Consider the following 25,800-nt stretch of genomic DNA (forward strand, 5'->3'; position numbering starts at 1 on the left):
ATGACAATTTTGGGATGAATGATGTCATCGCATATTAGTACTATAACTACTAATAATAAATAATGTATCATTAAAAATAGATATCATATTTCATGTTTCTTATATCTGGTACAAGACCCCCCATGATATCCTCATCAAATATCAGGTACATGATGGGCTAATAATGCCTACATATAAGCTGCATCATAGTGTCACTGTCCAGCCCAATTATTATGACCCAGTTAGGCCCATGCACATGATTAAGAATTATAGAAAATTACTTCTAAGAAAACATATGCCCCTTTGTGTCTGGCATGTCTCAAACATGATGTACGGGATGTGATAGGATGTACGACAACTAGTCATTAGACTGGATCATGATGAGTAGTTTGTCACATCGCTCATCGCGCTACAAAACCCTAATTTTAAGGATAACCAGACATAGTCCATCATTGTCGCCAATGTAGTCATGTCATCTAGATGGCTTGAAGGCATTTAAAGAAAATTTAAAATTTATGTTTTATTTTAATTTAGGTTTTTTTGCGATCCTAAGCTATTGGCATGGTTAATGCTTTGTAGTGACAACTAATTTTCTTTTTCCCACACACATGCTCTGTCTCTCTTTCTCTTATCCCCCCTCTTTATATCTCTCCATCTCTCTCTCTCTTTCTCTTCTCCCCCTCTCTATCTCTCTCTTTCTCTCTTTCTTTCTCTTCTCTACTCTCTCTCTCTTTCTTTCTCTTCTCCCCTCTATCTCTCTCTCTTTCTTTCTCTTCTCCCCCTCTCTATCTCTCTCTCTCTCTCACTCTCTCTCTTTCTCTTCTCCCCTTTCTCTTTCTATCTTTCTCTTCTCTTCCCCCCCTCTCTATCTCTCTCTCCCTCTTGTGGGCTGCCACAGTAGTTCTTACCACCGTTGGAGAAGCCCTTACCACCAAAGTTACTGGAGCTACTTCTTACTAGTGTTTCCCAAACCTTCCTTTCTAGAGCCCTATTTTCTTGTGTCTACACATGAAAATAGTTTCAACATGATGTCCTGCTATAGCCATTTCAATGGTCAAGTGACTTTAGTAATTGGTTCTGCAGTTACTATCTAACTAATGAGAGGTGGATAGTGATGGTTGGGGTGGCGTGATGGGGATGTTAGTGATGAGATGCAAGGGTTGATCATGAGTAGGGAGATTGGTGATAGGATGGGATGGTTATTGATGGGTTGGTGGGGGGATGTACGACAATATGGGAGATGTTGGTGATGGGTGGGTGGTAAGCTAAAAAAATTAGGTTTAGTTGGTTGTTGGTGTTTTTGAGACTATTCAATAAAATTGTAAACCTTTACTCGCTTAGTAATTTTAGCTAGAGATGAGTACGGATCATCTCCATGTGGATCAGTATTAATGATTTAATATTATTAATATAACAATTATTATGATGAGATGAGATATGTACTAAATAGGAAATCGAGTGACGAAAAAATGCACGGTGAGATATTCATATAAAGATGAGGATAGTAGTTTGTAGATAGTGGTAATTAAGATTTGACAAGATCAAGTGAATGATGGTGATAAGACATGATAACACTAAGAATGACTTGAGCGAGGTAGAAAGTGAGCCGTACATGGTAAATCAGAAGTAAATTAATGACTAGACAATGATGAGAAGGTGATAAGACATGATTTAAAGAGTGTATGGAGGTGATGTGATGGCAAGATGTCTTAATGACATTAATCTAAAAAAATGACAATGTTGAGAAAGAACAATGTAAAACAAGGGCATTTACCATATATCCTTACGTTCTGCAAGGATCTCTTCTCTTTAGCTTCCTCCCACACTATAGGGACACCAAGAACACACTTGATGGATCTCAGAAGCTCATTATCTTTCAATCAGCCTACATGAGTAGGAAGCAAGTTTAAGAATGACTTTGATAAGGATGCCACCTACATTTATAGATCGGAGGATATGGATAGAAAGAGGAGGTGAAGATGAAATATCCTTGAAAATTTTGGCTCTATTGAACCTTTGGATCGTTATATATCAAGGTTTGAAGTTGGAGCAATCCTAGTCGTCCATTTTTTCTCTCTCCTTATCATCAGCCCTGACGCTTCCTCATCTTTTGTTTGTGGTTAAGATGTCGAAATCAACAACTATTAATTATTGGTGTGATCATCCCATCTTCCACGAACGCACACTCCGAGAGTGTTGTGTGTACCTTGATGACATGATAAATGCATAGTTATTTTCATACATTTTAGATGATTTTGGTCTAATTAATCTTGAATTTATCATGTTATTATTTGGATTAACTGAATATTCATGCATCAGCTATGAATTCCAATTTCTGCACATTATGACTATTTTTAACTAACCCCTTGACTTCTTTCAAGGCAAACAGTTTTATTACTGATGAGTATTTTATAGTTCCACTTGTGCAGAAACTTATAGGAATAAGTAGATACAACTCTTAAGGAGTTGGAGAATTTTTTGGAGCTCGTTGATTCTACAAATGGGCTTGAAATCACCAAATGGTGTTGTGGGCCTCCAAAAGAGCAATCAGAAGGAGATGAGCCACAACCTGACCTGCTCTATTGGGCTCTTAAACACCTCACAAAGAAAGAAGCTAAAAATTACAAGGCAAAGCTCTCAACCAATGGAGAAAAAGTTGCAAATTGGCAAGGAAACAGAATAGAAAATGCACACAGGGGTATTTTATTTACTATCCATATGTATAAATACTCTTTTCCTCCCTCATTTTCCTTCATTCTGGACATGCTCTAGCAAGTGCCTGGCCAACAGGACAAGGCATTTTCAGAATCCAGGTTGCTCAATCTTCTTGATGTAAGTTTGTTGAAGTTTTCATTCAATCTCATGTCTTGTTTGCATTGAAAAATGACTGATCCTGGTAAAGTATAAGGATCCATACTTGAGATGAAGCATTGAGGGATCAATAAACTTGCATTGATGTTTTAGGAACTCAGATCTCGAGTTTCCCATCAATCTCTATCCATTTCCCCTTTGAATCTATCACTTCCTCCGTCTAAATACCTATTTTCCCTACTTTCTATCTACAGAATGGACTGTTTCCCTCTCTAGACCTTCATCCATATCTCTAATTTTTCCCCCAAATTTTCATAGAAAATATCCACAATTTTCACCTTAAAATTCCATTTCAAACTCATCCTACACCATTTCTTTATTTTCTCTCTCTATCTCTTCATTTTGACCATTTTCTCTCTCTAGATCCTTAAACATATCTCCCCTTTTTCCCTCTTGAATAGAACTATTAAAACATAATTATTTTACACTTTTAAACTTGGGTTTCCCATTCACGGCCGTTGTCGTACGGTGATGTGCGCTACACTACAGCGCGTGTGCAGCAAGGACACCCTTCCGACCACCAGTTCGTGCGCAGACAACGCACATGCCTGCTGGGATAAAGAGTGCCCTGTTCAGAACTTAGAAAAAATAGGCTAAGTCCTGACCGAACTGAGTTGATCCCAAGTGGACCGAACAACTAGGCTGGCCTAAAGGGAGCTTAACAGGGGCGGTTGACCCAAAGGCCTAACGCTGGCGTCTCCCACACACTGCTGCTACCTGCCACCGCTGCCGCCACCGGAAATACCCTGAAAATGTAAAATAATTAATTTTGGCATTTAAAAATTAGGTAAAATCCATAAAAATTATTTTTTGATTTAAAAAACGTAAAACAAAATCAGAAAAAGTTCTCTAAATTAATCTCATCGATATCTAGTCATTATAGCAAATAAAAAAATTATACAAAAAATCTGCACTTTCATTTTTATTATTTGTTGTGGTTTTATTTGTGAATTTAATTCTTAACAAATCTAAAAATAGTTATTTCTATTTATGGTGTTAATTATAATTAGGAAAATTAGTATACAATATTTTTAGTGTTTTCTTTGCATTTATACATCAATTTAAATCATCAAAAATTATATAAATTAACTAAAAATAAAAAAGTCTCAAAAATTCTATTTCTCACTTTAAAACTGATTTTTTTTCATTCCAAGCTTAAGAAAAGTTCTGAAATTAAATTTGTGCCTCTCTATGGATCAACCCCTTGCCCTATATTAATTATAGAGTATTTGAGAATAAATTTTCATAAATTTTTTTGGTTAAGTCTGGATTGAAACAATGGCATAAAACCCCTAAATTTGGACTTATCATACGAGAGAAAAAGGAAAAAAATCCATTTTTTATTATTTATTTAATTGTGACGTAGTGATACATCATCGTGTCCACGTCACCTTTTCTCTCTTACTTTTTTTTTAATTCTTTTTTTATTTAATGACATGCTAAGGCATGCCCTTTTTGCTAGAAAAAATCAATCATTCAATGAGTGCCTAACATAAAGATGCATTTTTTGTGTAACATCAACATCATCATGATTTTCAACCAACTGCAGTAGTACACATGTTAGCCACGTGTATTGGCGTACTTTTTGACTTTTCTCTTTCCCTTATATTATTATTTTCTCTTTCAATTATTGCATTGAGTTTATTGTGACTTAAATCTCGCCATTTTTCTATTGGTGCATGTCGCTGATGAGAAATAAACAATTCAAACTTCTTTGACAACAATTTGTGCTGCCATAATTGTATCTTTTCACAATGATGGTTAACCTTGTGTGTGATCTTCTAGGCCCATGTATTATTTTAGTTGATAATTTGAATATCTTTAGAGCCTTCATTGGCCTAAACATATTAATTAACCATATCAGATGTAGATTTATTAAGGTTTGATTTAACCCAATTGATTGTTTGAGTTGCCGCCTATGGGGTCCCATGTGACACCTCATGTCTTAAATGATACAAATGAGTATATCAACTCTTGCATGGCACGGTCATTGTCATACGTTACCTTGTATGTATTATCGTCATCTGTGTGAGACATTAGAATGACTTAGGGCACGGATGACTGTCATTCCCGAATGAGACATTTTAGGTAGTAATGGTGTGTGGTGAAATTATCAAAGAAAAATTTCTTTGATATTTCTACTGCCCTAAAAATGATTTAACTACATCATCTTCAATGAGTCAATCATGTATAATACTGAGGGCAAACAATGCCATCTTGACCACACAATCACCTTTGTAAACTTTTGTTGCATTCGGGCTTGGACGATTTGGAATCCCCTGATTAGATATTCATGCTTTATATTCAGAACAACCATCCATCCATATGGTGTATTTGGTGTCTCAAGTCTGAGGACTGCTTGCTATTATTCGCCCATCGTGTACCCGATATAGGGACGGATGTTGTAGTGGATATTGGACAGTAGTGTTCAGATATCCGTTTTTACAAATATTCAGTGGTCGAATGACGATATCGAATATCGGTTGCTATAGCACCAAGATCGGATACTGTCGTCAGGTTTGATATCGGCATCTGTCTCTGTATCTTGGGATGTATGACGATACCAGATCTTGGAGTTGGATACCAGTTTTTTTGTTATCTAACATGGAATGAATATTGAATACCAATTGTTAGGTCTGATTTGAAGATTCTGGTTTTGGCATCGGTGAATGGCAACATCGGCGGAATCGGCGGACGACGGCATCAGTGGCATCGGCAGACAGCGGCATCGGTGGCTACGGCAGCAGCAGTGGTGATTCCCGATGACAATGTGAAGGCTCTAAGTCATATTTTCCCCTCCTCTGTCCTCCTCTTCTCGTTCTTCTTCTTCTTCTTCTTCTTCTTCTTCTTCTTCTTCTTCTTCTTCTGCTTCTACTTCTTCTCCTTCCTTCTGCTTATTTTGTTTCTACTGTATCCTTCCTCCTCATTCCCTCTTCTTCCTCTTCCTCTCCTCCTCCTTTATCTTCTTTCTTTTCCTCTCCTCCTCTTCTCTTTCTTCTCTCCTCTCCTTTCTCCTCCTCTTCTCCTCCTCTTCTTCTCCTTCCTTTGCCATCTCCTTCCTCCTCCTCTCTTCTCCTTCTTCTTTCCTCTTCTTCTCCCACCTCTTCCTCTTCTTCTTCTTCTTCTTTCCTCTCCTTTCTCTTTCTCCTCTCATTCTCCTCCTCCTTCTACTGGTTCTTTTCCTTCTTCCTTTCTCTTCTTCTCCTTCCTTTGCCATCTCCTTACTCCTCTTCCTCTCATCTCCTTCTTCTTTCCTCTTCTTCCTCTCCTCTTCTTCTGCTTCTGTCTTCTCCTTCCTCTTCCTCTTCTTGTTCTTCTTTCATCTCCTTTCTCTTCCTCTTCTCATTCTCCTCATCCAACTTCTGGTTATTTTCCTTATTCCTTTCTCTTCTTCTCCTTCCTTTTATGTCTCCTTCCTCCTCTCTTCTACTTCTTCTTTCATCTTCTTCTTCTCCTTCTTTCCTTCCCTTCCTCTTCCTCTTCTTCTTCTTATTTCCTCTCATTTCTCTTCATCCTCCTTCTCCTTCCTCCTCCCCTCCATCTTCCTTTCTCTAATTCTCTAATTTCAACCTTCTCCTTCCTCCTTCCCTCTTTTCTTTCTTGTGTTCTTATTTTGTGGTTTTTTTCTCCTCCATTGTGTTAGTCTTATCATTCTTAGTTTATTCTTGGAATTTGTTATGTGTTAAGCTGTATTTATTGTCTTGTTTGTTTAGAGTTCTTGGCATAACAAATCATAACTTGTTCGTGTATTCTAGTAGAAACAAATGCTGATAACATATCATAACTCATTCATGGTTCTCAGAAGTATGACCACATCTAGAAGTAATGTCCTGCGTCAAGTCACCCTTAGGGCAGGGACCCAATATCATCTAGATACCCACGTCGAAACATCCCATGGTGCATAGAGTCATCCATGATCAAACAGATTGGTGATCGTAGACTACTTCATACCTATTGGTGATGGGTATTATGCATGTTTACTATGTCGAGAGAAGAACCCTAACAGTAAGAAGAAAGCAATCAAGCTGAAACATGACATGATCACTAATGTATTTTAGAGACATCCTTCAAGTTATCAGAAGCTAAAGGGCATTTTGGACAAGAAGCAGCCACCAATAACCCACGCTATAGGTGACCAATCACATGGAGGCCCAATTCGACGAGGACCTTTAAATGGGCATGTACCCCTAAAGAGACAAATAATTTCATTGCATGTTTCATTTTCTTAACAGATTCCCCTTTGAACATTGTTTAGAATGTTACAATCAAAGAGTTATGGTGCTACGCAACACAGATGAACTTAAACCCCCCAAGTACAAAGGTGATGAAGCAGTGGACAACCTCAATGCATGGACGCATGAAGGAAGGGTTGAAGAAACTATGGGATAATGTCGAACGAGTGTCTCTCACTGTTAATGCATGGATTGTAGAGAATGGTATCGGTCTTCTAGGCATCACCATTCACTAGGAGCGAGTACTTGCCATCCGAGAGATCCTCGGCAAGCACGATGGGGAGAATATGACATCTATCATTGTCCATATCCTAGAAGAATTTGGCCTATGTCCAAATGTCAACATTTGAAAAATAGTTCCCTCTTCTAAGTTAGACATGTGATTTCATACATAACATATATTTATGCAGGTTTACGATGTGGCCATTGATAATGCCTCTGCTAATAAGAGGATGTTAGAAATGATTATGAAGAAGATAAAGAGTGCCAACCCGATGTTTAGCACCACAGGACATGTCCCATGTGTCGCACACATCTTTGACCTTGTTGTCGAAGCGGCAATTAAAAGCTTTGCCATTCTTTCGGCCCACGTAGTAGTGCCTGAAAAAGGCGATGGGTGGAAAACAGCTGATCATTTTGATATCAATGAGGAGAACTTGCATGGAGATATATTTTTAGCGGCTATTGACAATGATGGAGCACATTGTTTGTTATATTTGGGAGATGCAATAGCGAAGGTGCAGACACTAGTGCGTAGCATTCAAATCTCTGCTCAATGACAAGAGGAGTATGCCAAAGTGTGTGACAAAGACCCTGATGTTGAGGATAGTAACATGGTAACATTGGACTGATCGACCCATTAGAACAGCACATATACTATGTTATCCGCTGCTGTGAAGAAACACAATGTGTTTGATGAAGTGGCGAAGAGTTTTAGCACAAAAGGGAAGTCGACGAAGATGTCAAATGATGAGTGGGAGTTAGTGAAAGAATTTTGTCGCATTCTTGGGCGGTTTGTGTCTCTACTGACCATGTTATCTGGATAGAGATGCTAACCATCTGTGATGTGATGTTCATCATCAAAGGTCTCCAACAACATATGGATGATGTAGTCCAAAAAATTGAAAAGGGAACCTTCTTCTCTTGCGTACGATGCTTGCATGAAGGAGAGTGCTCCAACATGGTCTAAGCATGCAAGGTGATGCAATGCAAGTTAGCACAATACGTAGAACTTTTGTGGGTGAATGAAGCAATTATTACAGTGACATGAATGGACCCATTTTACAAAGGGTCCATGCTTGGTGAGAGCGTCAAAGAGTCAATAATCACCTATATACGATATCTCTTACCACGTGACTTGCTAATGCATGTAATGGCTCATCCCATTGAAATGGATCACCCAGAAGGAAGTGAGTTCTAAGCAAAAAGTTCAACGTATAGCGCTTCAGAGTTCAGCCTTAGATGAGTTCAATCAATATCTCATAGAAGTCGTGTTTGATGAGGGAGGTTTTACACCACTATCTTGGTGGACCAGCACAAGAACAAAATGCTTTCGGTTACTTGCCTTAACTACAAGAGAATTATTATATGTTTGTGCAATGAGTCCTCCTGCGGAACAAATGTTCTCTGGGGGGTATGCTATCGTTACATACAAGAGAGCATGTTTATCACCAATAAGCATTGAAACACTCATCATTGTGAAGTGGTGGCTGCAGGCGGACAATAAGTGATGGTACAATGATGTTGAGCTAGATTTGGATGGTGAAGAGGAGGTCGTTGCATCGTGCTGAGGTACACATCCTTAACATTACTGGTCGTATAATGCATATTTTAAATAACCGTCATATTTTATTTGTTGTCCTTAACTATGTAGGTGATGACCGTGTAAACACAAGCCTTTGATGGACTCATGGAGAAAACAAATACTACAATGGAGGACATATTTTGTTGCTGAAATATTACAGAAGAAGCTTCTTTTGTTGCAAAAATGTTTTATCAAACTTCATGACTATGATAAAATTTTCTAGTTCTGAAATTCTAACGTCACTTAATGCATAACATTTCTCATCTTTCAAAAATAATTAGGCTTGCATATATATTCAAATCACATATATACTTCATACTTATCCATATAGAGAATGTAAAATTGAACAACATATATTAGTATCCCGAAGTTCCCTTCATGATCAATGGGCTTAGAAATATAGAAATTTTACAAAATTCAGAATTTAGATTTATAAATAGTGTGGAGAATATATTATAAAATCTATATAATTTATACCATTTTAATTTGTAATATAATCAAACATTACAGGTTAATAATGAAAGATGAAAATATAATTATACATAAATTGATACATGCCACTTTGTACTCATCCACATATATTAGAATCTCGAATTATCCTGCATGATAATTGGGCTTAGAAATATAGAAATGTTAAAAGATTTAGTATTTCAAAATATAGATAGTGTGGAGAATATATTAAAAACCTTATATAATTTATGTAGTTATACACCATTTTATACTCGTATTATAATGGAATTACTGTGATTCCATCGGGAACAATGATTTTTGTAACTCCCCTCATTTACATTAAAGATGTCAATAATATATGTTACCTCATATTAAATATACCTCTTGTAATTTTTATTTTTTTCCATAGGGTATTATAAGATTCCAACCACTACATATCCAGATATCGGATATTGATCTTCGTATACCAGTCCTGATATCCGGATATTGAAAACCGATATCTGGTATCTGATATCCGGCTCGTCCTTAACTAGCCGATATTTGTTTGACATGGGATTGATGATATTCATTCGATATCTGATATCCGGTATCAGAAACCTTCCTATTTTTTTCTGGATATCGGATATCGGTGGCTGGATAGCGGATATTGGATGGATATCAGATGGTCGAACACTAACGCTCGCGCAATGGTGGCAAGAATCAACTTGATCGATGGTAGGTATAACATTCAGGGATTCAAAAAAAAAAATTTAATGAACTCTAATGGTTAGAGGATCGTCATACTCATTATATAAGTGGGACTAGACAATGTTATTCTCATCTATATATTTTGGTTTTTTCTCAAGTATCCTCTAAATAGGAGTGTTTAGAACACCCGTTTAAAGCATATTCATCAGTGTATTATCATCTAATCATAATTCACATATCCATTGCATGTATTCCTGGACTTCCATTATAAGCATCAAATGTGCATTCTAATGAATATATATTGTATCAATGAATATGGAGACAAGAAATATGTGATTAGATTGCATGCCGCATATATTTCCTATAGCTCCATCCTTGAGGTGTATGAATAACTTGGATCTCTAATGAAGGCCCAAGATAGAATGAAGGTAATTTATTCCCATTCTTTTCATATCACACAATGAGCATGGACCATCAGTTATATTAAGTGGTTCAAGATCATGCATAAGTATGCCAATGGGATGAGTATCAAAGCACCTTGCTCTAAAGTGATATAGGCTACCAAAAAAAATGTGCATGGGGCCATGAAGGTGAGTCTAATGGGTTTGCCATCAAAATTTCCCCAAGGCTTTCCTAATGGTGGATGCCTAAACCACAAAATACTCCTACAGCCTTCTTGGCATCACATTTTATTCAATGTATTTTCAGCTGGAATTATGTGACTGTGTGCATGGAATTGGAGCTCGTTGTGAAGCATGAATATGAGAATATGAGTACAATTATGCTCAAGGATTTGAACTATTTTTTGATGAAAAACAAGATGTGTAGTAATTCATTTGTAATTCCCTTTTTTATTGCATTTATGGGAAGCTAATTAATTTGCACCATAGACGATGTCACTGGCAATGAGCAGATGATGATGGCACTTGTTAAAGAACTAAGGGTTTTGAATGAACATTTGATTATGGATCGATTTTTTCCAAGTGGTACTGATGTGCTAAAAATTATCATCCAAGCCACTTTTATGTCATTGCTCTTTGAACTGATACTAATTCTTTCTTAGGTTTGGACTGAACACAAGAATGATGGTATAAATATGGATAGCAATACAAATGGGAGTACAAAGATAACTATATCCCATGATAGAGATGGTATAGCATGGGAATATGACATCAATTATCTGGATGAGATTAGTGAGACATAGGTTCTGTAGGTGGACATAGTGATCAAGACCCAAACCTAGTCTTGACCAATGTTTTCGACTGACTAAGATCCTTGATCGGAACTGTTTGAGCATTGACACAGAAGCATGAACCATGTGTGAAGGAAGGCATGCAAAGATATGAAACAAAAAAATCATTACTGGATCTTGTTGTATTACGTAACATGGTGGAAGAACACTCGTGATATGTTTAATGCATCACTTGAAGGGTGTGAATTCATTGATTTGATGGTGGTTTAATGAGGACATGAGAGTCTTTTATGATGAATGGGAGACTTTGAGTTCCTTGACATCTTGGGTCTATTCTAAAAAAATTATAAACTTTGTTATTATCTCAAAGAAAGTGAGAGCTGTGGAAGTCCTATGCATTACGTAGACTTTGATGAGGCATCTTGATATTGTTCTAAAATGATTTTCCATGTTTACTATCTTCAACTGGGGGAGAAGTTGGTCTCTATATATATGAAGAATAAAGTTGTCTCACCTGACTCATTGATGGGGTCACTCGATAGAGATAGGGAATTTTTAGTTCCCTCACCGACTAAATAAATGAAATTTATCTCTAGGTAGCATAGAGGACGGACAAGGATATAACCCTTGAGTGTGAGAATGTATGATGTTGTGATATGAATGATAACGTCTAGGTTTCCACTGACAAGTAGTGCTATTAATGGTTTCCGTACCTAAAATTGGTGTACATCTCTTTCTATTTATAGATAATTTTTATTTCATGAAAGCATATGGTTCCTGACACCTCATATTATTTTTAGTATTCAGAATTTTAATGAAAACACCAAAGGAATCTAAAAGGTAAACCGATAGAATTATAATATTAAATTTATATTGGAGATAATTGTAATTTCATGGCTTCGATGGTAGTGGTTTAAATTTGTAAATTTGATTTTGTCCTCCAAAATTTTTTATTCTTACTCATGAATCACTCTATTGACCTTTCTTCTTAACTATATATTTGTTTTCTTCCTAAAACTTGTATTATGATTCCTCTCAAGATCTACACTATAAACTTAGCTACATTTTTTTATTTCAAGTCATTTAATCCTACTCAATAACCAATCAATTAAAATGATTATGAAAACTTGGATTATGATTTACTTTTCTTTATTTCAAAACTTGTGTGATTACTTCTCTTGAGTTTTAGGTCAAAACATTAGTTAGATTTCTATACGTTAACAGAAGGGGTAGAAAAAAGACACTAAACTATTCCTCCTACCAACATTATTTTCACTAAAAATATTTTAAAATGTACCCAATGATTCTTTGAGCCCATCCAAGACGCATAGGGTTACTTTTATACTAGAGAGATTTCATAAGTTATGACTTCTAGCATGTGTTTTTAAAATTTACTCATCTTATTTATATCATCTTTATTAATTTATTTTTACTGATAAACCCATAAATTGAACTTTCTCATAAGCTATTTTTTCTACTTTTTTAGTAATTATATTATAATTATCTTAGGATCAACACTATAACCTTCTCTACTTTTTTGTAGGATAATAAAAGAGGTAAGAAATGACAATTTATACTTTTTGAGATGCTTATAGTGTAGAACTCGAGAGGAGTTTTTATTACATTTTTTTGAAAAGAAAGACAGAAAATAAATTTTTAAGAAAGAGAAAACAATGTAATATTAATAAATTAATAACAAAAGACGTAGAAGTCATGACTGAACAAATATTTCTAGTATAAAAGTAAATACATGAGTCTTAGAGATGGGCTCTTAGGTTCATAGGGTATTTTAAAATATTTTAAATAGTTAAATAACATAGGTCTGAGGAACAATCTATTGTTATTTTTTACCACTTTTATTAGCATACAAAAGTAGATAATGTACCTTAAAGTTTATAATTCCACAATTTATTGTTATAATTCCTTTAATTTTATTAAAATTAGTGAAAATACCGATTGATCCTACAAAAAATTTGATGTTCATAAAAAATAATATGTAAAAAATATAATGTGTCTATTAGAGATACCATTTATGTTATTTTAAAATATAAATATAGAGTTTATTTTTTACCCTTTTATTATTTAATTTTGAATAACTAATGTATAGCTATGTTTCTTGGATCATTAAATGTCAATGTATATATTAACGGCCCCATTTAATGGGGTTTCATGTTTACCATTTTCAAAATTATACACTACATTTCAATTATTTAAGACCACCTAAATAGTTTTTCTAGCAATGAATTGAATCCTTCATTCTCAATATCATCATTTTATTTCTTTCCATTTTGTTATAATTGTAAGAGTTACTACCATCATCAAGACATCACATCCCATCACGTCACCTGGCTGGACCTCTGTGATCCATCACAACATCATCGACCTGGATACTTGTCACGCCTCTCATCATCACGAGGTTCTCTAAGTCACATCTTTTGACACGCTCCTCATGATGTGAGGGAAGATGTGATCGAAGACAGTTGCCAAACCAGACTACCCATCGTGAGTCAGGACAGATAACTCCTCAAAATGGTAACAATTCCTGTGCGTGTGCAGCTTGAGACAAAACCAGTTTGGTTCAGCTGTTCAGCTCTCTGTCCTTAGTGGTACCCGTCAACCATCCAATAACCCACTTTCTCCTGCCCTAGTGAGGCCACTTCTTGGATAAAATATTATGAAAATGATTTTTTAAAAAAAATAATACACACCCATTGTAATATTCTTAATGAGGGTTCCACTATGAGATTGCCTAGGAATCCGCGTCAACTTTTAGGTCAGACCCATTTGGTTATGACTTGGAGGAAACAGTAACATGCAAGAGAGTGGGAGCTGACATTTACTTCCATCCAATCCAAATGGGCCACGTAGAACCCAAGTAGATTTTAGAGAGAGAAAGGAAGGCTGGCAGAAGTCACCTGTAAAAGGATCTATCATATTCTACAACCTCCAATTCACATCCCACAGCTGATAAATAGATAGATAGAGAGATAGAGAGAGAGAGAGGAAAAGACATATAAACGTAATAATCGCTTTCTCTCTCTAAAATATCGAGCTATCTACCTGTAAAAGGATCTTTCATTTTCTACACATCTCCTATTCACATCTCACAGCTGGTGAATAGAGAGAGAGAGAGAGAAGACATAAACGTAATAATCGCTCTCTCTCTAAAATATCGAGCTATCTACCTCTATCAGAGGAGCTAGTCGGTGTGGAGGAGAGCCACGTGGCAGGAAATCTAACTCGATCAAAGGCGGCGCCGCCATCTCCCGGATCCTCGTCCTCGCTCGAAATCTCCTCGTCCACGTCTTTGTGGGGCGACGTGGCTCTATCGGAACCGTTGGATGAGGGCGAGGAAGTCAACGGCTTGGGCCGATGGACGGGGATCGGATGGCTGTGCTCCGCCGTGTAGGTGATGATGAAGATGGTCGGGTCAACGGGGCTGCGCTCTACTTGCTTCCTCGCAGGGCAACCTTTTGAGCTGCTGCACTTGTAATACCCCCTTCAACCACAAAAACAGGAAGATTATTATGATGGTTATGATGATGATTATGATGATGATGATAGTATTGACTATGATGATGAAGACAACAAGAGTATCCTGTTGATATTGATTATAATGAGGGTATGATTATGATGAAAATGATGAAGAAAATAATGATGATGATGGAAATGACGAAAACGATGAAGGTGATGATGATGCAAATTATGATGATGATGACGAAACTGAAGATGAAAATGGTGAAGATGATGATGACGAAACAGAAGAGTAAATGGTGAAGGTGATGATGACGAAACTGAAGATGAAAATGGTGAAGGTGATGATGACGAAACTGAAGAGTAAATGGTGAAGATGATGATGACGAAACTGAAGAGTAAATGGTGAAGGTGATGATGATGAAACTGAAGAGTAAATGGTGAAGGTGATGATGATGAAACTGAGGATGAAAATGGTGAAGGTTATGATGATGAAACTAAAGATGAAAATGGTGAACGTGATGGAAATTAAACTAATGATGAAAATGGTGAAGGTGATCGAAATGAAACTAATGATGAAAATGGTCAAGGTGATGAAAATGAAACTGAAGATGAAAATGGTGAAGGTGATGATAATGAAACTGATATTGAAAATGGTGAAGGTGATGATGATGATGAAGATAATGATGGCGAAGAGGGTGAAGATGAAAATGACAGAAGGTTAGGATAAGAAAATAATAAAGGTGATAGTGATGAAGATGATGAGGAAGAAGACGATGATGAAGATCATCCTGATTATTATTCTTATTATCATCATGACGATGGAGAAGATGATGCAGATTATTATCATTATAACGATGAAAATGTTCCACTCGATGATCATGATGAAGAAGGATGATGCCGATCAATATTATAATGGCGAGGAGGACCCACTCGATGATGATGATGACGATGCTGATGATGGTTAAATATAATAGCGACTTTTGGACCCTTCAAGGGGCAGAAAAGAGAGGAGGGAGCTGACCTAGGAAAGGGGGAGCCCTTGATGGGTTTCTGCCCGTATTTCCTCCACGCCCAGAGATCAGAAGAGATCTTATCCGCAGGGACATGGCAGACCACCTTCTTGAGCTGTCCCTTCCTGCAGAAAAAACCACCCCAACACTTAAGAAACGCTCTCCGAACACCAAATCAATCAATCAAAATCGAACCTTCTTTTCGACGGTGGCGCGTGGATTACAACAGCCCTCCTCGTCGCCGGCTTCCGCCCCGCAACAGCGGCCGAAGAAGAAGCAGAAGGAGAAATCGAGCCTAAGGGACGGTCCAGTTGTTCCTGAACAGGAGCTTTGGAGAGGAAGGGCTTGCAGAGTTCTTCGAGCTCGTGGAGATATAGCGGTGGCTCGGAGATATCAGGGAGAGAGAAAGGCGGCTCCGAGATTATGGGAGGGAAAGAGGAGGAGATGTCTTCTTCTGTGGCCGAGCCTGAGCAGCCGCTGACCACCGCTTGAAGGTCCCAGCCGCCTTCGCCCATGGCGAGCGAGGATTCAGAGAGAGAGAGGAAGATGGAGAAGAATAGAGAGAGAGAAAGGTAGATATATGAGTGAGAGAGGAAGAAGGGGAGGCGCTGACTTGAGGGTATTCGTCAGAATTGGAGAATAAAATATGGGTCTGGAGGAAGAGAAGGCGATGAACGATTTACTGGTAAATAGGTAGATTGATAGACTAGATGAATAGAGATAGAGAGAGGAAGATGAAGATGAGTAGAGAGAGGAGGGTAGATATATGAGTGAGAGAGGAAGAAGGGGAGGCGCTGACTTGAGGGGATTAGTCGGTATGGGAGAATAAAATACGGGTCTGGAGGAAGAGAAGGAGATGAACGATAGTCTGGTAAATAGGTAGATAGGTAGATAGAGATAGAGAGAGAGAGAGAATAAAATACGGTTTGGAGGAAGAGAAGGAGATGAGCGGTAGATTGGTATACAGATAGAAAGATAGATGGAGAGAGAGAGAGAGAGAGAGCTGACCTATGGGTGATTGGACAGAGGATAATGCCGACACCAGGATTAGGATCTGGGGATGGAGATAGAGAGAGACAGAAAGAGAAACATGAAAAACGTATGTATGTTTATTTATAAATAAGAGAAATTAAGAAGAATGACAGAGACAGAATTGAAGAAGTCTATGTGCATGTGAGAGAGATGGACCCATATAGATATATATATATATATATATTGATGGACCCAGATCGATGAAGATTATAGAGACAGATGACCCAGATGGATATAGATTATATGTACAGAGAGAGATATAGATAATGGATCCAGATATATATACAGAGAGAGAGAGAGAGAGAGATGTACCTAGATTGATATTTACACAGAGAGAGATGAACCCAGATATATATACAGAAAGAGAGAGATAGGACCCAGATATAACTTTTTAGAGATAGAGCGAGAGAGATGGACCCAGATATATTTTTTGAGAGATAGAGCGAGAGAGATGGACCCAGATATATTTTTTGAGAGATAGAGCGAGAGAGATGGACCCAGATATATTTCTTGAGAGATAGAACGAGAGAGATGGACCCAGATAGCGAGAGATGGACTCTGATAGCGAGAGATACAGGGAGAGATGGACTCTGATACCGAAAGATACAGAGAGAGATGAACCCAGATAGCGATAGATATAGAGAGAGATTGGTTCAGATACATAGAGAGAGAAATGGTCCTGGATAGAATGATGGATAATACAGACGGCCATTAAAAACAGAGAGATAGATAGACAGATGGAGAGAGATAGAGAGAGATGGACTCAGATACATAGAGAGAGAAATGTTCCTGGATAGAATGATAGATAACACAGACAGCCATTAAAAACAGAGAGATAGATAGACAGATAGAGAGAGATAGAAAGAGATGGACTCAGACACATAGAGAGAGAAATGGTCCTGGATAGAATGATAGATAATACAGACAGCCATTAAAAACAGAGAGATAAATAGAAAGATCGATAGATAGAGAGAGAGATGGGCTCAGATAAAAAGAGAGAGAAGTGATCCTGGATAGAAGGATAGATAACACAGAGAGATAAATAGACAGATCGATGGAGAGAGAGATAGAGGGAGATGATGCGAACCTGAGGGGATTGGACAGAAGGTGATGCCAGACTTGGGAATAGGATCTGCAGGAAAAGCTGCTTCGCATTGGTTGCACTGCATTACTTCTGAGTGCGGTCCCCGTTGTGAACAGCTTTGACTTGGGATAAAAGTCAAGGCCTGTCATGCTGCCTCCGTGCTTGAGGGCCTTTAGAATCCAGCTTGACAGGAGATGAGGAAAATTCGGTCTATTAAATTATCTCCACTGTCCAAACTCCAAACCGACACCAATCTGATCCACAAGGTGCTCCCGCCATCGACGTGTCCGTTTGTGCACGCGGCAGCTACTCCGAAGAACCAAACAAAATTTATTAAGAAACCTTGAATGGTTGCGCATTGCTTGAAACATTTATAGTTATACCCAAACGTATTTCGTAACATGACTCGAGGGGCTCCATCTATCTATCTCTCTATTTTTCTATCGATACATATATATATCTATTTATCTCTCTATTTTTCTATCGATACATACATATATATCTCTTTATTTTTCTATATACATCGATACATACAAACAAAATTTATAGTTATTACCCAAAAGTATTTCGTAACATGACTCGACGTGCTCCATCTATCTATCACTCTATTTTTCTATAGATACATATATATCTATCTTTCTATCTATCTATCTCTCTATTTTTCTATAGATACATATATATATCTATCTTTCTATCTATCTATCTCTCTATTTTTCAATCGATACATATATCTATTTTCTATTTATCTATCTCTCTGTCTCTCGATCTATCTAGATATGATATATATCTCTCGATATCTGGGTCCACCTCTCTTGATCTTTTGCTATTTGGGTCCGTCTCTATCTGGGGCTATCTCTCTACAGCTTCTACTATCTGGGTCCATCTATCAATTAAGTCCATATCTTTATCTTTACCTCTCTACATTAGACTTTGATGACTGTAATCAAAACATGCATAATCTTCAGCGTGGTTTTTGCATTGTATTAATGGCACGTTCATTTTATTTATTTCTTTATCATGGAGCCATCATCGCCACTGTGGTTCTTAATGTGGCTTTCATTTGTTTTGTACCTTGGGGTTTATTAGTTGATTGTTGCTAGTATTCTTTTTCGTACCTAAGCAAACGGAACATCATCTTAACTTCTGAAGGAACAAAAAGAAGGAGAAAGATTTGTTCATAGACCTTAAATATCTATACAAAAAACTATTAAGGTCAGCTTATTACTCTAAAGCCTTGACAGTTAAATATATATATATATATATATATATATATATATATATATATTTAACTGTCTACGCTTGGTTGTACTATGTGGCTGGAGTAACTAAAATAAATTGCAGGGCGTGTGTTTAAAAATGAGTAGCGAATGTTCCCAAGTGGTGGTTGATTAATTTGTTGATCCATTCAAGAAAATAGTTTTCAAGAGGATTGGAACTTAGTTTTGTAGGGTCGTCTAAATAGCATAAAGTGAGATTAGGATGCATTCTAATTTTTATTTTATAGATCTATTTTTCATTGGTTAACCATTTATGTGGTTCGAACGCTTGTAAATTGGAAAAACAATAAAATTGGACAAACTTTGGATTCTGGTGTGACTTATTCCCTCGTGCAGTCCGAAGTGGATACCTCTTTTCACATGTATTCCACCATCGTATCACTTTGCCATCAAAAATAGAGTTTGACAGCTAGTTTGCTTTTGATGGTACCCAATTTTTAGTCCATAGCGACCACCACACATGCACATACATGCCTCAAGATGGAAAGCCACAAAAATCAACCACAGAAAACAATCACAAATAAGATTTAATATTATATTTTTAACCAAAAAATTATGTTGTTAATTTGGGCCAGAGATGTTGACGTACCTAGTGAGTAATGAATTAGAGGGAATACAAGCAATATGTGAATAATGTATGTAAGAGAGTCACCAAAAGTAACAATCAATGTTAATTAAAATAAAATCCTAGATGACAGAAAATTTTTGAAATAGTCGAGAGAGAATTCTAACTATATAGGTGTCCAAAAAGACATCTATATCAAATGACTCTCCATGACCCCTTTCTATTAAGAATATCTGAAAACTTGACCTTAAAGATTATCACTTCTACGTCTAAGTTGATTATAGCATGAACTCCACTCCCTGAGAAATTTGATCGATATTAAATTTACCTTTTTCAGTTGGCGTACAGTTCTAAGAGAATTTCTAAGTTCTATTTATGCTTATAGGACAAATTTATACATCATAGGACATAGATGGTTCTAAATATAAGATAGATGGTCTAACCCTCAAAATCTAGGCCAAGAATATCCTATATTGAAGCCATCAAGCCTAGAAGTTTAGTTAAAATAGTGAGAAATCCTTTTTCCTCTTTGAATCTGCATCATTGCCCAATAATTGTTGGTAGTTTGCAAACTCGAAGGCACACAAATATGCACCCCAATGAGTTGAAGATCCAAATGTAGAGATATGGTAATTATATACCTCCTGTAATTCATGAGTATGGCACTCAATCATTGGAGTGCTACATGTAATTCCTGATAGTTTGACTCAATTCCATTTCCTTAGAAACTTCATGCACGATAATCCATATCATTTTTCTTATTTTAGTAGACAAATAATTTGGGTAGAAATTACACGATATATTTTACTCTAATGGTATTAATTCATACACTAAAAGATATAGATGAACATAAATATGAGATACATGGTCCAACCTTGGGCGAAAAAATATCATGAATGATTGGTTTTTGTAATTTTGTACTATTACACACATAATTATGCGCTAAGATTAAGTAAATTATGTTTCATTATGATTTTTGTGCTTTGTTTCTGATGATGCAAAATAATTGGAGCTACACCTGGCATTATGTATTATATTGGGAAAAAAATAATTATTGGCGAATGGTTTCATTGTATTACATCTTAAAAAAATTACAGCCATTCCAAACCCTATTTACTAATTATATCATCGAGATAATGCATGTTATACTATTTCCCTATTATCAAACATCATAAAAGTAAATGGTAGTCGGTTGTCGAAGACACAATGTGATGGCACCTATCACTTGTCTTGATATTTTTATTTTCCTTTTCCACATTTTGAATGCTCACCAGTAAAGATAAACAAAAATATGACATGATTGTTATAAAATACCCTTTGCCTAAAAGAAAACATAAATATTTAAGTAAAACTAGTGACAAGTAAATTTTAAATTAACGAAATAACCAATCATATGGGATCCTGAAATTATAATATATGAATTGAATTTTATAGAACCTAATTCCAATTATCAATGGTTTTCTGATTTGCATAATTTTTCATAGGTATTATAATTGAAGAAGAATAATGTCCATCGTCAAACAACCTGACCATAAAAGAGGACCATTCTATTGACTTCTCTGCTTCCATATAAATATTCTAATAATGGAGTAATGAAGAAATTTTAGTTTCCGAACTACTTTGAAGCTTTTCACATGAATGCATTTTATATTATTTGTTAACATCATTGAGCTTTGATAGACATCATTTTACATTTCTTAGTTCTTTTAATTGAGGATGAAAATATTTTATTTCTTAATATGATGTAGGATTCTTCTGATATTTGTGTAACTTTTAAAAAATCTTAACTGATTTCATAGTTTTCTCACTCCAGTTCAGCAACTATCTTTAGGATGATATTTGATTTTCATTTTATGGTTCTTTGGGAGACCTGAAATATTAGTAACTGAATTAAAACCACCAAGGAAAATAACATGACATAAGATGCATTAAAGTTTACTTGGACTATTTTGTATTCAGATAATGAGAGAACTATTTACTACTCAACTGTTCCTTCGGTTTCTATCTTATCAAATTAAATAACAACTACTTTACATTTAATAACAAATATGTTAATATTTTATGTTTATTTTTGTGTTAAATTCAATCTAAACATCTGGGATTCAATTTTTAAAATATTTAATATTTTACAGGTCAATATAAAAGATAAAAATTCGTTAGTCATTTTCAAGTATACCCTGAATATCTATTTGAAACTATTAAAATACTAATATATATGTAACTAATATAGCACTATGTTTCTTTTTATTTGATAAGTTCAAAAAGTATGTTTTTATATGTGTCGTTATTTATGGGTTTTTGAACTTAAGCAATAAACTTTGTTATAACCCTTAGTACTCGAGTAAGGGGTCGAACCCTAGGGAGGCATTGGTGAACTTCAATTCTTGATCGATGAAGTTAGAAACGACTAAATTGGAACTGCTATGACACTCTTTTTACTCAAATTAAAACCAGGATTGTAGTTATACTTAACCTTATACCTTTTTTAATTCAATTTATCTCAATTAATAGAGATTTAGTTTCTAACATTCTTATCAATGAGAATCAGATATATGATTAATTAGCAATTCTTGATAAGAATTTCTAAATAATCCCCTGACTAGATTAACTATGTATCTATTTGATCTTTGATTTTTGGTAAGTTAGCATTACTCTTGGCTAATTTGTTTTAATCACTAAGCCCAAATCAAAATCTACCACTAGCATTCCTTGTTTATTTTACCCAAAAACTTAATTCAGGTTGAATTATGTTTTTGGGTTATTGAGTGAATTAGAAATGGTTTGAAAAAGATAGTAAATCCTAATTGATTTAGTAAAAGTCTTTTTGTAAAATTTAATCCAAACTTGTCATGGATTTGAAGCCATAAGGTGACATTTTATGGTGTTTTGCATTTTTTTTAATTTATTTTGAAACTGCATAGATATCCTGAACTAGCAAATCGTGGTACGCTTTGCTAATTCAGGCAATTGAGAGCTAATCGAGTTGTTGGAGATTTAATTTTGATCCAAATAGGTTTGACCTCCACTGCAGAATGCTAACCGATTCTAAAACGAGGTAAATTCGAGAATCAAAAAAGCAGACTTAGAGTTTTACTTTTTAAAAAAATTAAGAATCACCTATACTGGCAAATCGTAATCACGATCTGCTAATTAAAGGAATTCGAAACTAATGTGCATTAATTAAAGATCCCTTTCGATTCAAAATGATTTAACTTGGACTAATGAATGTTAAACGATTCGAAAACCAAGGAAATTCGAGAATGAACACAATTATAATAAAAAATTCAGCAGAAAATTTGCATGTAAACTAAACTACAAAATTGCTAAATTTTAACACAAAATCAAGTGCAAATTGAATTCAAAACAAGCCTAGAAGTACTAGGAATGATCTGTGAATCAATCTGGAAGAATTCTGTGCAACAAACACCCAGATTTCCCACGAATTGATGCTTCAGTTTGGGGAAGAATGCGGTGCCAGATCGTCAAAATTGCAGTCCAAATCGAGCTCGGATTGCACTCACAGCTGTTCTTGAGTCTTCAAGGAGCTAGGCTTACTCTCCTCAAGCTTCCAAATCAAGAACACCGTTCTATTTCTCCCTTTACCAATTTTATCGCAGCAGAATCACAAGAAATCATTCTTCCAAGTCTGTTATTTCTTTGATCTTATTTGCTTTGTATGCAGGCCGAATGATGCATTGCGCTTGGGCCACGGGGTGCCGTGTAAGCGTTGTCCTTCATATGCATGGTGCTGTGTACATACACTTTGCACAAACGAGGCATGCGTGGTTTATGGCAATTTGCAATCTCATTGATCCACGATTGCTCATGCGTGGTGCGCGACACGCACGGTGCTGTGTACGCGTGTGTCGCACACTGAAGACCCCTATCGCAAGCCTGATTGGCTTGCGCACTTCGTGTAAGCTCTGCGCAATTCAGCAAGTTTGTTAGCGCCTAAACGGGCCCAATAAGGGCCAGTTTCAATAAAAAATGATTTTTATTTATAATCAACTGAAATCAATTGTAAAAAACTATTTATGAATGCTCAAAAATGCTTTATTAATTCCTATCATCAGTTTTAGTGTTAATTTCTTTTTTGTTATGGAACTAGGTCAATTAAACACATTTAATTCCTTAAAATTTTCAATTCTACAAACGTTTAAAATGTGTTAATTAACCTAATTATTTATCAAAAGTAGTGTTTCTCTTGAAAATTAAGAAAAATACTGTTTTAACAGAAAATCATGATAACATGCACTAGAGTTGGATGTTTTTTTAAACACTAAAGCCCAAAAATATAACAAAATCAGCATTTTATTAGCTCATATTTTCATGTCTTCATTTTATTCATCAGTTTTTTTTAATAAATCTTTTTTTTATTAATGTATTAAAATCACCAAAATTAAAATTAAACAAGGCTTTTCAGAAATCCAAAAAAAAATATTTAAAGTTAACAATTATCCTACCTTATGATGTTTTTTATGTCTCTGATTTTTCATTAGGATATGTGCTTGCTTAAACTGTGGAAGGAATCTGGTGGCCAACAATTATACTCAATAGAGTTTAAGATATCCTTTGGCTTATCCAAAAATTATACATAGCTGTTTAAAAAAACTTTCTGCTGTTTTTATTTGATGAATTTAAGTATTTATTTGTAGAAGTTAAAATAATGGCATTTAACTTTCTAGGAAGAATAAGGTTTTGGATATGTTGAATCTCTACTTTGTATGATTTTAGTTCACGGTTCCTAACTATATGGCCCCAAAACACCCCATCTTGTACCATCAAATATGAAGGGATCAGAAATGTAGTCAATATCACGAAGAATAATGAAATACCATCTATACCCAAAAACAAAGGGATGTTTTCATAGGGAAGCCATCGAAGGCTTTCCAAATTGAGATTTGGCTGTAGAAGGATCGAATTGTATCCGAGGAATAGGGGGATAGAAAAAAAGTTATGGGAGAGGTGCAAAGACCAATCAATCGTATCGGTCGTATTCTCGAGTTTGGAATTAAAGGAGTAATGCTTCCTGGCACACGACAAGGAATAGGACCAAGAGAAGTATGGGATATTGATAACATGCATTTTTAGTGCCTTATATTATTACATTTATGTGTCTTTATGCATTAAATTACTCATATTTGCATGTTATCAAGCTTTAAATGATTAAATCTATTTTTAGAACAAATTTCTGAAATTTCTGCATTTTTTAGGATTTTGCTAACAATATATTCTAAAAGAATATAACTTTTGAAATAGAATACGATTTTTATGGAATTGTTTGATATTAATTTTGGAAATATATGATTTTTCTGAGTCAAAATATATATTTATATGTATTTTTTTAGGCTTTTAGTCTATTTAATATGAAATTTTAAATATTTCTGGTTTTTTATGGCATAGGGTGACGTGGCGTGCCGATGCGTCGCCACGTCAGCTTCGAGAAATATATTTTTTTCTTTATTTTTTGTCCTTTTGTCATGTACATGTGGCATGGAATGCGAAAAGCGATGGAAAACGAAAAGCCACGAAATGCGAAAAGCCACGGAATACAAAAAGCCATGGAATACGAAAAGCCACAGAATACAAAAAGCCAAGGAATATGAAAAGCCACATAATACCAAGTGCTTTGACTTCTTAACTTCCAACAGTCATAACTTTTGATCTTCCCCTCCTCTTTCTATCCATACCCTCTCATCTATAAATAGAGGCCTGGATCATTGTAAAAATCATCTTGAACTTGCTTCCCACTTTTGTGGGCTGATTGAAAGAGAGTGAGTTTTGAGATCCATCAAGAGTGTTCTTGGTGTCTTGGGTGTGTGGGAAGAGACAAAAAAGAAGAGGGGGAGCTTACCGGCACTCGCAAATCGTCGTGATCCTGGCGGAACGTAAGGATCTATGGTAAGTGTCTTCGCCTTACATTGTTTCTCTCCCAACATCATCGTTATCATAGTTATAGTTTTTTTTTTATCAACGTTTCATTTATCACTTCACTTACTTATGTCCCCACTCTCTCATCTCTCCATCCTTGCCATCGTACCAGTCCATATCCAACCACTATCCTCGTTCATACCATAGTTCATTATCGTGCCCATCACAATCACTTACTTTTATTTAAGTTGAATCAACATATAAATTAA

At 35.8% G+C, this 25,800-nt stretch overlaps 1 protein-coding gene across 1 annotated transcript; it reads right to left on the reverse strand.

Moving 5' to 3' along the window:
* Positions 1 to 14,229: 14,229 nt before the first annotated feature.
* LOC144709766 (WRKY transcription factor 22-like) lies at positions 14,230 to 16,503 on the reverse strand. The gene is made up of 3 exons (XM_078583404.1): positions 15,898 to 16,503; positions 15,714 to 15,827; positions 14,230 to 14,714 (listed from the first exon to the last, which is right to left on the reverse strand). Exons 1-3 carry the CDS (start codon positions 16,215 to 16,217, stop codon positions 14,393 to 14,395), a joined length of 756 nt encoding a protein of 251 aa, XP_078439530.1. The 5' UTR covers positions 16,218 to 16,503; the 3' UTR covers positions 14,230 to 14,392.
* Positions 16,504 to 25,800: the final 9,297 nt, after the last annotated feature.

Source organism: Wolffia australiana, chromosome 11 (genome assembly GCF_029677425.1).
Source record: "Wolffia australiana isolate 7733 chromosome 11, ASM2967742v1".
Classification (NCBI taxonomy): domain Eukaryota; kingdom Viridiplantae; phylum Streptophyta; class Magnoliopsida; order Alismatales; family Araceae; genus Wolffia; species Wolffia australiana.